Source organism: Zingiber officinale, chromosome 5B, assembly GCF_018446385.1.
Source record: "Zingiber officinale cultivar Zhangliang chromosome 5B, Zo_v1.1, whole genome shotgun sequence".
Lineage (NCBI taxonomy): Eukaryota > Viridiplantae > Streptophyta > Magnoliopsida > Zingiberales > Zingiberaceae > Zingiber > Zingiber officinale.
Window position 1 is genome coordinate 96,303,756 of NC_055995.1, and position 17,703 is coordinate 96,321,458.

The window sequence follows — 17,703 nt, forward strand, 5'->3', positions numbered from 1 at the left end:
AATCTTGATTTGAATTCATCAACTTAGTGAATGTTTGCATGAGTACCTTTAAAACAATATATGTAACCTATTTAGTCTAATTGATTCAAAGTAAACCAATTCTCAACCAACAACAACAAAGAGTAGTTTGCCAACTTAATCATGTGTTAGTTTGCCCTCGAACTTCCATTTAGAACAGATATAAAGATTGAGCAGCTAATTATTATTTTTTTTTAAAAAAAAAAGTAAGATGGGGTTTGATGGATAAAAGCAGCAACCATATCACACCCACATGCAAATTCCCATAAATTTTAGCCCAAGCAAATCTGAATTTTCTTCTGAAACAAAACATGCACACTTAATATATTATCAACACTAGATCAACATTTACAGCAACTTCCAAGAACATTGGAAATTCTTTCACAAACTACAACAAAATCGATTTTTCACAACTCATTTCTCTTCTAATCTAGTTCTGTAAAGAATCATTAGGTAGGTAACCATTATAGTACATTCTGATCATAGGAAGCACCTCTATATGCAAAGTATAGTGCCTCTCGTAGGAAAAACTAAAACCTGGAACCTCTTGCTTTACAGCAAGGATTTTGGAGTTTTCTATTTCGGCGAGTTGCTGGTATCAATCGACAAATCAATTTTGTGCATCACATATCAGAATAAAACTTGGAAGAAATAAGCATCACATTGCAGCACCTCCTTGTTTAATTGATGATGATAGTTGTGATTCTCAGGTCGTGTCATTCCTTTGACACTTTGGCATCTTGGAATTTGTTTCTGGTGAAGCCTTGGCAACATAAAGTTTCAGAATAAAATGGCAGTGGCGCACATAAGGTGCATATATCATGTGCATATTGACAGACTGGTTGCGACTTCAGCAGAATGCCAAGTTTGCCATCAGGAACATCATGGAGATTAATTATGACAACTTTTTTTTTTTTTATCAAACAAGCTTCAAAACTTTTATTCTTCCTGTGGAATTTGCTGCGATGACCATATTTGATTTGCTTCTCCAGCAGACACTCGAGACAAATTGTCCACCATCATCATTTGTCTCTTGCCCCGTTATTGGGTCAATGGAGCCAAATTTGTGCGAAGTCATTGGCATGGGAAATGCTCTATAATAAGCATAAACCTGGAGAAATGATAGAGTTTATGAATAAAAACATATAATTGATAGTCAGTAGAATCTCAATTAATTGGAAACAAACAACATATTGAGATGACCAATATGAGGGAGAGAGGGAGTTTGCAGTGGGGAAGCAGAAACTGAAATTCTCCATTTGGAATAACCAAAGAGGAAGGGTGAAACTATTGCCTATGCTCCTGAATATTTAGATTTTTGTCTCCATGGATTTGGGAGTTCTATTTGCTGGCTAGGCATCGGGTTTTCAGTATTTGCTATATTGCAATACACACTTAAAAAATCTGAGCACCCAAGACCTTCACACATCAAAGTTCATGGCCAACTAGTACCAACATAAACTTTCTCAGAAATACAAATAGTATATTTTGTTGATCAATTTCTGATGATTTTTCTGTTTGCTATTTCCCTTGCCATAATTATTATTATGAGAGTGAGCAACAAAGTTGCAAGCAAACTTACTTCATTTGTTTCTGAACCACATGCTATATACCCATCACAAACAGACAAGCCAATGAAATTCTGCAGAAAACATGATAAATGCGAATCACAAATAAATTCCTCAAAAGATACAGTTATGTAAGTAGCTAAAAGAATTAAAGTGGGAATACCTTCTCATTGGTATGACCACTTAGAGTTAGGCTGCAGGCATTGGTGGAGAAACCACCAGAATTTGTTTTCTCAAGATCCCAAATTTTAAGTGTGTTGTCAGTTGATGCAGAAACAAGTGTTTCTGAATCTATAAATTTAACATAGCTGACTGCCTTTCCATGCCCAGAAAGAGTACACCAAGGAATTCGAGTGTTCCTTAAATCATAACAGTAGGTTTTGTAGTCAGCACATCCAATAGCCAAGAGGTGCGAGGAACATGAGAATTGGACAGAACACACATTGGCCATAGTTCTTATGGTGTCTATAGAATTTTTCTGCAATAGCAAAGTAAGTTCAGTTGATAGTAAAGTAAGCAGGCAAGTCCAGTAATCAAATAAGGTCTTTCTGGCCAAGAAACATAGCAAATCCCGAACTTTCAAGAATAATTTACTTTCTTTCTATTTTACTAACTTATTACAAATCCACAGTTTAATCATGTGATGTATTACGTGTACAAAATAACTTTCTTTTCAACATGTAGCAGATTAAGACTCCATGTGACCATTGAGCAATGCCTAAATACAATATTTATTCAGTACCATACCTCATTGATGCTCCAGAGTTTCACAGTGCAGTCATCACTTCCACTTGCCAGCTTAGTTGGATCAACTACAGAGAAATTGACAGACCATGCTCGTTTCTGGTGCTCTGTGAACCTAGTGAATCCATGCCCAGTACTTGCATCCCATAACTGAACTTAGCAAATATGAACAAATCAGAAAGCATTGAAAACTGATGCGAAATAGGAAATTTATTTATTTTTAAGTATTAGAATTGTAAGAGTTTATTTTGTAAGGTTCTCATCTTTAGGAGAATAAATCTTCAAAGGAAGGTTACAAGTTGGTAATTGTCTTAAGAGGATATGGAAGTTTTGGTAGTTCAATTTAATTTTGTTTGTTTCTTATTTTATAATTTAATTTATTTCCTAGTTTTTTAGGTTGGAATCATTAAAAGGAGTGAAGGGGAGCCTTGGCGCAATGGTAAAGTTTTTGCTTTGTGACCAAAAAGATCACGGGTTCGAATCCTGGAAACAACCTCTTACAAAAAGCAAGGTAATGCTGCGTACAATAAATCTTTCCCCGATATCCCGTATGGCGGGAGCTTCGTACATCGGGCTGCCATTTTTTAATCATTAAAAGGAGTCCAGTTCTCCCATGTTAGAACATTTTTGCATAATAAGATTTTCCTCTTCGTGAGTTTTTATTCTTTGTTTGAGATTATTTATTTCTTTGTGTGAGATTGTGTGTGCAAGTTCAAATGACGTTAAGCCTCTATGCAAGTTTTGATTTGCTTCTGTGCCACATCAAAAATTTGACCAAAAAATATATTTCATAAATAATGAAAACAAAACCATGTTGCACTCCTCTACCAATGAGTTTAAAACACATGAAACTAATAGAATCTGTATCAAATTTTATATTTCCAATTATCTCCTCTAGGTAGAATCTTTAGCTTCTTGTAAACTTTCAAGAAAAAAGGAAGTTATCTAGCATCTCCACCTACATATAGGAATGATGCAGCTTATTCAGTATAGTAAAATTCAAGTCTGATCAATCAAGTAAATGTATCCCTTACTAGTTCAAATTGAAAACAAACTGAACTAAATCAAAACTTCTATTTGGTTTGTTTTTTCACCAAATTAGTTTGATTCATTTCAGGTTAACTGAAGCATGACAGTATTTCAACTAGTTTTCAATGTGCTTAATTAATGTAAGCCAACCAAAATTGAAAAATAAAATAATATTATCTTTGCAACAATAAAATATATATTTAGCAGTGAGGACTTGTTTAGAACATTCAAGGTGTATAAAATTTATTGCAAAAATTCATTATAACAATATAACTTAACACATTAATTTTTTCAATAAAAATTTGGTCCACAAATAGTTGTAATTTAATATCAAAATTAAGAAATTACAGAGTTTTAAATGCAAAAACCAAAGTAAAACTGAAAACTTTAGACCTTGTGGTCATGAGTTCGAGTCACAGCAAAAAAAAGCCTCTTGCCATCTAAGGTAAGGCCACATAGAATAGACTCAATGTGCTCCAAGCTTCGTGCATCGAGCTTCCATTTATCAATTTTGTTGATATGTTGATTCAGTTTATTTTGATTTCTAAATAATCAGTATAGAAAAATGCAATTCAATTAGATTTGAACCCAATGGGCACACACCTATAACCAAGGCTGGTTTTTTTTATGTTCCTCTCACCTAGAGACATGAGATGTGATATGGTAAGTGTACTCTTATGAGAAGAATTTTTCTTACATACATCATGAATATGGCAAATATTTTCAATTTAGAAGTGGGATGAACTTGCTATGTGTCATTCTATCACATCTCCATGGATCCTAGAGATCTGAAGCTCCAGCTTGAAGAGCATCAAATGTGCAAAATTCAAGTGTGGTGTAGCCTAGAAGATCCCTGTAGTGTCAGTTCAATCTTGCTTATGAATGCAATAATACCGCCTCCTGAATGCATTGGACTTTGTGCTTTCCTTTCGCATGCATTTAGCTACTTCTAGTCTCCATTTGAAGTTCTTTCTAAGGTTGTTGGACAAGATTGTGGATATGGATGGAAATGATTGAGTTAAGTCATGCTTTGAATAAACTCGACCCAATCAAAATATTTTCCAAATTTTTTTAGTTATGGAACAAAAATCAGATTCAAATTTGAATACATTAAGAAAAAAAATTTAAACTGGAAAATTAGTTAGGTTTGCTTTTTATTTTTGAGAATTTCTCACTACACATAGCACATATTGTAGATTGTGAAATTATATATATAAACCAGATCTAACTCAAATTTCTATAAAAACCTGAAACTCAAAGATGAAAGATATTTCCAAACCCAAAAGAATTGGATTGCTTCAGGTCGATTTTTTGGACAGTAGCTGCAACTTTATTATCCTCTGAATCTGTTCCAACATCCACCATTATTACTACTAGTTCAGATGAGTATGAACAGTTTAGACCTGGCTCAAGAATGCCTTTAGTTCATCCAACATTATTGGCAGAATCTCCATTTTTGGAACTACTTCCATGGTAAAATACAGTGCCATAAAGCTTCTTGGTACTATGCAACTTCTCATATAACTAGTAACTAGGAGTTATTTTCTATTTTTTATCTTAACTTTATCATATCCTCATTGCTAATTGTTTGCATAACCCTGTTATTTCCCTGTAAATTGGTTCTCCATAACACTTTTAAAGATAGTTGAATTGCCATGTAGCCTTAATACTAGTCATTTGTATTTTAGGACTTACAGACAAATATAACGATAAGTGGCAGTCATGAATATGATAGAGCTTACTAACTTGATGACCAATATCCCTCTAGCACTCTAACTACCACCAATATCTTTACTAGTGGGCATTATCATCTTGATCATTTGTGTTTGAAATAAAGGAGTTTTTCAGTCTATGGTTACAGTGAGACGTGTAAGCTTAGCAAACACAACCCTGTCTTTTTCTTTTGGTACTAATGAGTGTAGTAATATGATGATCTTAGATTAATTACCTTTCATAGTAGTAACCTAAGCATAATATGACATCTCAACTTCTGACTTTCACGTTTTCCTTCCAAGAATCCCTCTGCAAGCTTAATTCATAAATTTGTAACATCACTAGTCCCAATTCTCCCTACCCCCGCTAGTGCCAATGAACGGTTGAGTGCAAAATCTTGATCATAATTTTTTGGCTTTCTAGAAAATAACTCCAATATTTAACACAACAATCCTAGACTAATGGGGAGCATTTTATCAGGACTCATTAGGCAGGAGAATTGAAACATTAACCTGTTGCTAAAAATTGACAAACAAATGCTTAGCCCAAATTAATATTACTTGCTCATCTAAGCTTAAAATTTGCCATTCATTAGCTCTATCTCACCAAGTGGGACTAAATTAGGATGTCACATTTTTTTGGTGAATAGGCATAGGTTTCTTGGAAAATGATTACATCATGTAGAAGATCACCCATCAATTAGTATCTAGGAAAAAATAGATCATAAAAGAGCAATGAATTCCATGTGGTACCTTCTTAATTTCAAAAATCAAAGGCATCACTGCAACTCCCAACTCTCAAAACTGACTTCATATGGCCTGTACTTCATATGTTAGGAGAAAATAGTCTTCAACTTAGTTTTCTATGCAGTTAGGGTGGATGTGGTTTGGTTTATTGTTTTGGTAAGAAAAATTGAAACCAAACCAAAATATTTCAATTTAAAAAACCCAAATCAATACCAAACTGAAACCTTATGGTTCAATTTCTAAATTGAGCCTAAATTTTTATATTGGTCAATGCTGACTGAAATTGAAATTGAACAATAAACATACATGTCAATCAAAAATAGATTAACATTGCCTTTTAAGCAAGGTTTTTATTGAAACAACAATCAAACTTTTTACAGTTCTAATATTTAGACTAAAACAACGAACACAAGCTGATAACACTAAGGAAATACTGGCTTAGCTATATATTCAATTTATTTATACAAAACTTTAACAATTTAGTTTGGTTTTAACAGCTTGTAAAATTTCAAACAGAAATCAAACCAAAATGACTGTTTTCCAAATTGGGTTGGTTTCAGTTTTGTTTTGGGTATAGATGGCCACCCCTATCATGCACACCAAATCTATTGGAAAATTATTTTGCATGACCTAGTCCCCAAGAAAGGCAAAACAAAGTCATAGCATGGATAAGAAAGGACCTTATAACCATTTGTAATCAAATTAAGATAAATAAGTAAAAATGCTAACACATTACTAAGCAAATGTAATAAAAGATGTGAGATTATCAAGATACATACCTGGACGACACCTTCATAATCTGCTGAAGCCAAATAACTATTTATATAAGTATTCCAACAGACACAGCTGAGCTTGGATCTACTAGACATTTCAACCAGTGGGTAATGAACATCCAAATTGTCATTCAAAAGCGCACCAAACTCAAAAATCTTAATTTTCTTCGATACTCCAGCAGCAGCAAAGTAATCCTCATCACGGTCGAAACTCAAAGCACAAATGACATTCACAGAGTTGAAGGTGTCTACCTTTTTCAAACTCCCACAAACTTCAAATTTACTATACCGAGCATACTTGCACAAACCATTAAAGAAGGTGCCCAGACAATCCTTTGCTTCATTTGCATCATTCTGAATAAGGGAATATCTATTACTATTCTTCAAAATGCCACAGTCAGAATGGATTGCAGTAATAGGACCAGCTGTGTCAATTTTTGAGATTTGAGAGAAGTATGCATTTTCTAGTTGATCAAAATTCTTCATCAACCTCTGCTCATATTTATTTGATTTGGAATGTGATTGTAGTTGTTGAATATGTGATACTGTGTTTTCATTCATGCTGGAAGAATCTACGCGATTTAATAGGAACTTTGTGCTATCCAAATATAACTGAGCTCTTGATAAGTGTCTTTTTTCAGCCTCCTCTATATCTGCCTTTAACCAGGCAAGTTCTGCTTCTAGCTTTGAGGCCTGCTTCACTTTTTCTTCTTTCAAAGATGAAAGAAAATACAATAACAAATCTGATTCTGCATCTTCCTCTTCTACCAAAGCTGATGATTTATCTACCGAGAGCAAATCTTTACTTTCATTTAACAGATCACTTTGAAGAATATCCCTGAGCATGAATTGGCATTACCTTTAGGTTATACAATATCGACTCCATCAAAGAGGAAATGAAATCTTACATGAAGTAAACATGATGGTAGATATTTCTCAGCAAATATTATCATTAAAAATGCAACAATCCATCCCATAGTTTGCGGAGTTGATATCCAAATAAGCCAGCCCAGAAACATCCTTATTGGTCAGATTGCCTCAATCATATTGGAGTTTGAACACAGAAATATGAAAAGAATGTAATAATGAAAATAAGAGTTAAAGGGAAATTAAATTTGTTTAATGTGAAAGACAATGAATGAGGAAGTGTGCCATTGTTTTAAGGAGCATCCAAGAAGGAGAGCTATATGGATATACTGTCTGCAATGGATGCCCGGTTAGCTAAGGTGGAAGTCACTGTTGGAAAGCTGCAAGAATAGTCTGATGACTCAGAGGAGCATCTCGAGGAGCTAGACTCCACAGGTGAGGAGGTTAAGAAAGAGATGCAAGGTGCCCTCAATAAAATTGTAGACCAACTGACCTAGAAGAATGCCATCCGGGAGGCTATGGTGGTGTTTTGCACAAGGAAATGGAAGAGCTCAAGGGAGAGCTCGCTTCTTGCAAGATAGTAATGGTAGGAGGCTTGCTTGCAATGCAGTCCGCATACTATGTGAAGGTTCCTGAAACTAACAGGTCCACAAAGGATGTGGACAATTTCCTTTGGGGGTTAGAGCAATATTTCAAGGCCGACAACATCAGAGACGATGCACTTAAGATTCGTACTGCATCCATGTATCTTACTGATATAACTTTACTATGGTGACACCGTAGGTCCATTGATAAGAGGAGCGAAGGTGCTGCCATTGATACTAGGGACAATTTTAAGGGTGAGTTTAGGCAATAATTTTAGGCAATAATTTTACCTCGAGAATGTGGAAGATGAGACCCGAGCTGACTACATGTTGCATCTATGGTTGCCTACATGTGGTTGGCTTCAACATGTGAGACAATGTGAGGCGGATGTAGTTGCTTATGATCCATGTATAGATTGCACGTGCAAACATCCAAAAAATCAAAACTATAATTCATTTGACTCGATTTGGCTTGTACCAAACCAAATATATAATCCTACTTATTACCAATCTGATCCTTCTCAAATAACCACCTTTAGCCCTTATGATTGTGGAATACTATTATAAGTCTAGTTTTCAGTGTGATAACTTGTATGTGTTATTTTAAACACCTATTTTGCCAATATAGAATAATATTGATGTTGGTTATACAATATGTTTTGCATTATTGATTAACATGGATTTTTTGATATTTTATAAGCTTTAAATTGTATAATAACATATATTTTTTAAATGATTATTGATGGGAAATGTTGATTAGTATACTTCATTGCAAATATGTTAATCAATTTTATAATATATCTATATATTAATATAAATTGTATATGCTTCTGTATATGCACTAAGTAGTGAGATCATTGCATACCACTTCCATTTACTTTATTACCTCTAAATTGTTAGATAGAATAGGAATAAATTAATTGTTGTATTACTTAGTCTAATGTCCTAGCTTTTAGATTAGATAATCTACAAGATATCCTAGTTCTCACTTGATATCCAAGCCTATCCGCTACCCACTAGTTCTCCTCTATCCTTCTTTTCTTGCCTATGTCACCTAGAAGTCTTCCTATCATAAGATCTCTCTAAAAGGTTACCCTTCTTCATCTTCCCAATTTATCCAACATACACCACCAGACTCCACTCCTTTCTACATACCACCACCGCTAATGAGGCAAGCCCCACTAGTTTCCTAGTCCTACCTATCCCCAACCATCCGAGACTCTCTTCTGAATCTCGTAAATGAGGTCATGGAGGTGGAGACCATGGTCGTGGACACAAATAACCACAACCTCTTCAGATTTTGACACTACTCTAGAATTAAAGATGAATAATTCTAGATTTTACTCAAAAACTGATCTAGTTCATCAAATCTTGCTATGATTTCTAGCCATGATAAAAACTAAGCCTTTGTGGTTAATTAATTCAAGAGCATTTTCACAAATGAATAGTAATGGTGAATTATTTTTTGGACTCTATCTTTTTATTTTACCACATGTTTCTATTGTTGATGACACTTATATTTCTATCAAAGAACATGGCTCCTTGCTCAACTCCTCATTGCTCTTGAATAAAGTGCTTTATGTTTGAAAGCTTCCCATGCGTTTAGTTTTTTTGATAGCACTTCTACAAAACCCTTAACCTTTTAACATGCCCATTGTGTTTTTCCGGTCATCATTTTAATGAAATCTATCAGTTAGATGATCACCTAGCCTCTAACGTTCTTACTACAAACAATCTCACCATACACCAATGGCATTGTTGACTTGGTGATCCTTTTATCTAGATTTGAACAGTTTGTTAATATTCCATCTCTGTTGACCAAGCTTTATTGTGAAGTGTGTGAATTTGGTAAGGATCATTGAGTATCATTTCCTCCTAGTAGTCAAGAATATACCTCTTCTCCCTCCATTGCAATATTATATCTTAGTCTCTATTTTGTGCATGCCTCCATGAGCTTCAAGTGTTTGTTCTCTGAGCCAACATAGAAAAATTCTTGATAGTCCTTCTAGTGTGTCTCCCTTATACTTGGTTCTACCCAATCCAACATTTTAAGAAAGGGTCTATCAAATTTGAAGCGCATACAACCATTCTCAATGATGATTTGACATACATGAATGTTCGTTTCCTTGGTGAATTTCTTACCATAGCCTTCTAATGTTAAAAAGGCAAACTATGGCCCCTACTATGAAAGGAAAAAACCATTTTCCCTTTGCTATTCAAAATTACGATCAACATACATCTAGAGTAGCATGAAATGGCAGAGATTGGAGGATAATGTCTAAAAGTGCATCAAAACTTGTCCATGGATTTAAGGTATCTTCAAAAATACATGCAAAATGAATGCACACCTTGGTCTTGGGCGACAAGAAGGGTCAGGATGCAACAGCCAAAGAATAAAGCCAACTTCCTTAAGATTTTCTGACACAAAGGTTGGTGGAAGAATACGGTGGCGCAGATTCAACATTTCAGCAGAATGGAGTTTCCAAGTTTTGCAGCAGCATAACAACTGAAAACAAAGAGGTGAGAAATTTACTAAAAATATAACAAAAATAATGTATTAACTTGATCAAATGTACAAACGAATCCAGTAGAGAAAATATCCCCTTCATTTGCCTACTTAGCAAAACTGTTTTTACTTCCATGAGGTTATTGAACCAAGACCAATGAAAACTGTGTTTATCTAGCCATAAATCACCTTGAGCCATCATCAGTGATAGAAAGGGGAAGAGAAAAACAATATGAAGCTGACCCATAAGAATGGGCTGGTTGATGCATAAGCAAATTCCTTTCATAGTATTCCTAGGAATAGTTCTTTGCTAGCAGCCAACATTCCTTTTCTGAACATCCACACATCGAATAAAGGATAATAAGAAAGGAATGGAATGAAAGAATCAAACTGTCACCCCTACTTGTCTCCTTCATGGACCTATATGTTTAATTTGTGTGTCAGAAACCATCATTAGATCTATAATTCGCTCTCCTTATATCCTTGGGAAATCAATAACTTGATCTTTTTCCTTCACAATACTTCATGGCATTTTTTTTATTGGTGCTGTAATCTCTATTCATTTTTTCCAGTGTAACCACATTTTCAACTATTACAAATACTAATGACTAAACACCAACAAAACAGATAAGAGTAAATGCAGAAATGAATCTTGTTTCTCTAGCATTGTTGGAAATAAGAAAATCATTGAAAGGAGAAGATCATTAAAAAAGGAACCTTAGAAATAAGCAAACCAAATACATATATTCAAATAGTAACAAAAAATGACAATGGTATCAAGAAAATAAAAATCATGAACATGTATCCACCATACTGAAAGAGGTTGGGCAATTCTACCAACACAATTTATGTCTTAATGAAGTGTTTCAGTTGTCCGCTTCACTCACCTCAAACAGAAGAAGCCCAAGACTGTAAACATTTGTTGAAAAGGAGCATGTGTGATCATTTATTTCCTCAGGACTAGCATACCAACTCTCCTCCAATTTCAGTAGTGTGGACTGTTGGCTGTTGAAACTAGAATTGCCGTGCATGTTCTTTCTGTCCAATTTTAATACCATAGAATCATTGCTAGGATTGCTTGATCTGAAATTATCAGCATCATGTTCAAGATGATCAACACCTTCAAAATCACTGCATGACGGGCATGTGGGGTGCTCGCTACTAAAACACTTAAGACCATGAAATTTCTGTAGCTTCACCGAAGAAACTTGACGAGTGTCATTATCCTGGCCACTGCCCTTCTTTCTTTTCAAACGGCTGTCTAGATGGTGAATATATCGTCCCACAGAATCTTGATGCTCTATCTCACTCTGTGGGGCAAACGAGCCAATGTATTTAACTTGATTTGAGGGCAACTTGACAAAATATGACGGTCGTAAATTTTGTAAAATGATCTGTCGGGAGTGACAGATGTCAACAAAATCCACAATCTGCTTAAATATATGCATGCGTTCAACCTTATTTATCTTTTGGTCTTTAGGCTTAAGCCATTCCCTCAAGATAATTTCTCTTTTATAAGGATTTGAAGTTTCTACCTTGTCAAACAAGATATCATCTGCTTTAGCACTAGGAGTGTGAGATGATGCCAAAGTGATGCCCATGCTAGCACTAGGTTGTTCAACATGTTGAGAAATCACAGTGCCAGGAGCATTATACTTTCCTTGAAATGTGACTCCTTTACCCTTTAGTGAAGTCTTCAACAAGTATTGGTGAAATCCAAACCCCGAGGGAACCTTGGTCTGAAGCACAACAGGAGAATTTGTTGGCTCGGTATTTGAGCTGAGATGCTTGTGAGCCTTAGATATATGATCAGACAATCCAGAAGCTTTTGGTTCAGACTGTGTCACTAGCATTCTCTTTGTACCTGATGATGGAGGCAAAACCTTGTTGTCGAAATCATCACTGTGATCCACTGAAAAGGATTCACTCACATCTTTGTCTCTTGATTTCCCTGTAAGTCTTGTGAAATTCTTCCATAGACCCAACTTATTTGATGGTTTCTCCCCGCTACCTGTGCTACTTCCTATAGACAAGTTAGGATTCCTATAGCTTTTCAGAGTCAACTCTTCTACCATCTCTTCCTGTCTCCCTAGAGAGTTGAGGCCTGAGCAGTGTGGTTGACGCCCAGAATCTGTTGGCATATCAACATTTAAGTCCTTTTCTGTGACACTGTTACCAAACAACCCAGGTGGGTGCAGCAATGCAAAGTGTTCAGACCATTCAGCATCTTCAAGGTTAATATGTGCTTGCGTTTCTAGTGCAGAATCACAATTTGGCTCCTCTGGTGCTTTGTCAATCTCTACTCTTTTGAAATGAGGAGCATCAGGCTCTGAGTCCTCAATTATCTCATTTACTTCTTCCGATCTTTCCATAACTCGTGAAAAGTTCCTCAGAAACAAGGACCAAGACAACTTTGAGAACCAACTGCTTCAGTAGCCATTCATAAAAATTCCATATTTAACTTCAACAAGGCCCCTGCACCATTGTTTTATATCCAATGCAACGATAAGTAGAACGTAAGTGCAACAATGCGCATTCTATCCAAACGGAACAGAAAATATTCATTAAAACGAAATAAAATGCAGGACGGTCCTAGGGTTTCAGTTTGTAAATGCCAAAAAAAACAGTTCTGACATTATAATAGAGGAAAAATCATATTTTTCCACGAAATTCTGGCTTATCGGAACCGCAGATCAATGTTTACAGAGAGATTATAGATAGCGCCATAGTCCCTAATAGATTACGTACGTTAGGCAATGACCATCTAGTAACCAATCAGGCAAAAGAGGGGGAAAATAAAATAAAATAAAATAAAAAGATGAACTTGGAATGTGAGGGTACCAATTAAAAGCACACAAGTCAGTTGGGAAACAAACTAACAAGCATACCAGGAAAGAGGGCGGGATCGAGGAGCAGAGCTGAGGAGATCGATTGGAGGAGCAGTCGCGGGAACAAGAAGCGACGACAAAAAGAACCCTAAAACTGCCAAAAGCGGAAAGAAGCAGAGGTTACCTGAGCATTCACCATGATTAACAAGTAAATTCCACTAGGCCTGGATCTGCCATCCGCACATGACATATTCTCTCTCTCTCTCTCATCCTCTGTTCCCCCTTTTCAAAGAAGATGAGGGGGAGAGAGCGAGGTGTCATCGTGCCAGTCGAATTGTACGATTTCGTTAGGCGAAACTTTTCATTGGATGGTTGCGTGCTTCATTGATCATCCAGGAAGGGACCTGGAATAAGGTTTCCATTTTTTAAATCATAGTTCATTTTTGGAAAACTTGTACGAACATCCTTATAAATATACCGTTCAAATATTTACGATTTCAAAATTTACGCATTTTACAAACTGACAATTTAATCTGGCTAGAATTTTTTATTATAAAAAAAACGTCCCTTATTTTTATTATCATCCATTTTTTTTTTTTTAAATGACATGCTCAATTTTCATCCAAAACTGATTCAAATGGTAATGATTAAAATGTCTCTATCACTAAGTTAAAATTAGTTTAGAAGATAAAAGGAAGGAAATATTATTTACTTTATGATACGGGTTGTTATGAACGGATCTAGGTATAATATAGTAGTTAAAATTAAGATAACAGAATAGTGAAAGTTAAGATGAGGTGGTAGTCTAAGTTAAAGGGAGGCGGCAGTCGAGGGGTTACTCTCAACATGGCTTGGTTCTTCGCCTAATGATAAGACCCCTAAGTACAAGGACAGTCAGCCTAGAGGCCAATCTAATGCTCCCCGTCTATATTAAGACACTTAGTATAAGTGTGTTGATCTGACAATCGATTAGACATATGGGCATTCACTGTTCATTCCGCTGTCCTCCTATATATGGGCGGCCGGATATACAACTAACTAAAATTATAAGGCTCGGTATCCTTATCTTCACTAAGCAAACATACAAGACAAATTTTAGAAGAAACCATACCGAATTTATAAAGCTCAAATATCACTTTAGGGATAAGTCTCCCAATACAAGGACGATCGGTGAAAAGTATCGGTCGGGCCTCTCAGGGCTTATTTTCCCAGTTTCCAGAGACAAGTATCCATGTGTATGGTCGGTTGGTCATAAAGTCGTTCGGACCTAGGAGACTTGATTCTTTATTCATGATCAGATCTCGAATATTACACAACATATATCTAAATAGTTTTATGAGTCAAACGACCTACTATACTTGTTGGGTCACTTCAGAGCTAGAGGAGGTGAATAGTTTCTCGTGCTTCGATGATAATGATTTAAAGTGGAATAGACTCGAAGCAAGCTCCCAATGTTAACACAAGGATTTACTTGGTATCCACCTCAAGAAGAGGTGACTAATACAAGGATCCACACACTGAGCACACTCTCCACTAAGAAAGAAACTCCTTCTCAGAACAATTGGAGGTGGAGAAATCTCTTACAATACTCACACAAGTATATAACTCAATAAAAAAAAATAAATACAAGAATACAATGGGAAACCTCATTCTTGCTTGAACTCGTGTATCTTGTAGATGCCCCTTGACCTTAGAAGTGCAACAACACTTATCTCCAAGATGCTTCAAGAAGTGGTGATGAGTAGTCATAAGCTCAATGAAGAGAACAGGAGAACTTTTTTTTTTTTGCATTTGAACCTCGCCAATGGCTTTATCCTGTCATGATCTAGGGCTCCCAATCGATTGCCACGTCAGATCCACGCAATCCCAATCGTCCAAAGATTACATCCTGCACAATGGTCATATCCCAATAGATTGACTAATCGATTGGGGAGGTTTTGATCAATCGACCTATCGATTCAAAGTGTCTCTGTGCTCTCACAGATAAACTCAGAATCGATTGACCAATCGATTCAGGCTGCCTCACAATCTTGTAGGAAAATTAGCCCCAATCGATTTGCTGATCGATTGGGGAGCACACTATGCTCTTCACGCGAGTGACCTTCAATTGATTGTCTAATCGATTAGCATAACCCCAATTAATCAGCTTGCTTATTGGGCTATCCTTGCTCGCGAACCTCTCCCAATCGATCAACTGATGGATAAGGCTCTGGTTCAATCGATCAGCTGATCGATTGACCAACCCTAACTTGACTAACTCAAGTCTATGGTCCTAAATCCAACATTCGGTCAATCGTGACTTGTTGGGACTCACTCATGCCTAGCATATGGTCAACCTTGACCTGCTGGGATTTCGTTACCAAGTGCTCGGGCAATCCTTTGACCCACTTGGACTTTTCTTGCCGTGTCAAGTGTCCGGTCAACCTTGACCCACTTGGACTTACCGTCTCGTACCAAGTGTCTGGTCCTCCATGACCCACTTGGACTTCCAAACACCAGGTATATGGTCGCCCTAGACCCACTTGGAGTTTCACACCCCTGACTTTACTCACTAGGACTTCCTTACTGCCTAGCTTTACTCACTAAGGCTTTCTTACTGCAAGTCTTCACTCACTAGAGCTTTCAAACTGCCTGGCTTCACTCACCAGGATTTTCTCACTACCTAGCTTCAGTCACTAGGTCTTTTACATGACTTCACTCACTAGGATTTCCCATTTACCTATCTTCACTCATTAGGTCTTTCACTTGGCTTCACTCATTAGAATTTTCCAACTGCCTAGATTCACTCACTAGGACTTTCCATCTGTCTGGCTTCACTCACCAGGACTTTCCACACCAAGTGTCCGGTCAACATTGACCTACTTGAATTTTCATAATCTACCAACCTCCCCGTTGGACTTACCCTTACCTAACTTTCAGTTAGGAATTCCCAGTCAGGTATCCGATCAACCTTGACCTATTTGACTTTTCTTCACACTAAATTGGTCAAACATTGACTAGAGGAGAATTGCTCCAACAATCTCCTCAAATGTACGATTGCACCTGCAATCTCCATACATTGTCAACATCAAAACCCTAACATCAAGACTCAAGGTTGAGTCAATTCAAGCTTAGTCAACTAGGTCAACCTTGACTTAAGAAAATTTGTACAAAAAATCTTCCTTTTTTTGATGTTTGACAATACGTTTAAGTTAGGCTAAACTCATAGCCTCAACTTCTTCTTTACACAAAAGCATGACTGAGGGTTTCCTTCATCCTTCCCTTTAACATAAGGGTTTTACAATCTCCCCTTGTGAACATGGAGAATTTCCTAACTTAAACATTACATTCTCTCCCTTTGGTACACATCAAAAACTCTCCCTCTGAAAAGGTATCCACACATTGTTTAACAACCTCACTCATTGCTCACAACCCATAATAAAGGTCTCATGCCCTTCATTGTGCTCAATGCTCACCCTTGAGCATTAATCCATCATAATGAAGGTTTCCAATCTTTTATTGTTTCATCAAAAATAATTACATGTCTTTATGGAGTAGATCCCCCTCAAAACATGCTCTAAGTTTCTATCATTGCACCAACAATGACTTGGAGTTCCTAAGACATTAGGAAATCTAAAATGTAAAGTTTTGAGGTTCAAGAATCAATATTGAATGCAAACCTCATCCTAAACTTCAAGTTAGTCTTCTTGGACCATTCCTTTCTTATTGTCATCAAGAAAATTATCCTTAAATGTTCACAAGAGAATTTCTTAGGGTTAGAGATGGTTAACATGACTAACCGTGGCTTAATAGACTGAAATCAGATCATTTTAGCCAAAAATAAGTTTTTTCAATTGATTGAAGTTGAGACTGAAGCCTTTCAATCAATCCACTAATCGATTCAGCAAGGCTATTTGCGAAAAAGCACTTGAATTAATCAACTGATCGATCCATACAGGGTTTAATCGATCGGTTAATCGATTCCGCGAGGTTCTATTCGTGGAAAAACTCAATTCAATTGATGGGCTGATCGATTGAACCTTCCCAATCGATGTGTTGATCGATTGAGTTTCTGATTTCCTGAAATCAAATTTTAGCTAAAATTCAGAAATTCACAAATAATTCTACAAAATTCCAAAAATCACAAAAATCCATATAGACATTATTTATGTCATATACTATCATGGAAAAAATAATTTTCTAAAAAAATATATCTTATTTTCAAAGATTGACATAAAACTTAAAACCAATGAAAAACTTCAAAGTTTCTCCCCAGCTTGTGTCTAACTATGCAATGATGATTTCTATCAAAAGATAGCCTTCACTAAGGTTTTCCAAAAGTATTTTG

The 17,703-nt window shown here is 36.2% G+C and overlaps 1 protein-coding gene across 2 annotated transcripts; it reads right to left on the minus strand.

The window, feature by feature from the left end:
• Positions 1–300: 300 nt before the first annotated feature.
• On the minus strand, positions 301–13,777 carry LOC121985098 (protein SUPPRESSOR OF PHYA-105 1-like). Of its 2 annotated transcripts, none has more exons than XM_042538375.1 (8): positions 13,561–13,777; positions 11,436–13,023; positions 10,391–10,548; positions 6,598–7,429; positions 2,334–2,480; positions 1,750–2,064; positions 1,601–1,660; positions 301–1,129 (listed from the first exon to the last, which is right to left on the minus strand). In XM_042538375.1, exons 2-8 carry the CDS (start codon positions 12,918–12,920, stop codon positions 938–940), a joined length of 3,189 nt encoding a protein of 1,062 aa, XP_042394309.1. In that variant the 5' UTR covers positions 12,921–13,023; positions 13,561–13,777; the 3' UTR covers positions 301–937. The 2 variants fall into 2 exon arrangements, with proteins under 2 accessions (XP_042394309.1, XP_042394308.1); XM_042538374.1 differs by having other exon boundaries at positions 13,437–13,777.
• Positions 13,778–17,703: the final 3,926 nt, after the last annotated feature.

What these genes read in the sequence shown, in the direction of transcription:
- LOC121985098 (XM_042538375.1), bottom strand. Translation starts at nt 12,920, where the DNA reads ATGGAAAGATCGGAAGAAGTAAATGAGATAATTGAGGACTCAGAGCCT. An exon ending in TTGGGCTTCTTCTGTTTGAG is followed by an intron (nt 10,549 to 11,435) that starts GTGAGTGAAGCG and finishes CTTTGTTTTCAG; the next exon opens with TTGTTATGCTGCTGCAAAAC. An exon ending in AACTCTGGAGCATCAATGAG is followed by an intron (nt 2,065 to 2,333) that starts GTATGGTACTGA and finishes TTGCTATTGCAG; the next exon opens with AAAAATTCTATAGACACCAT.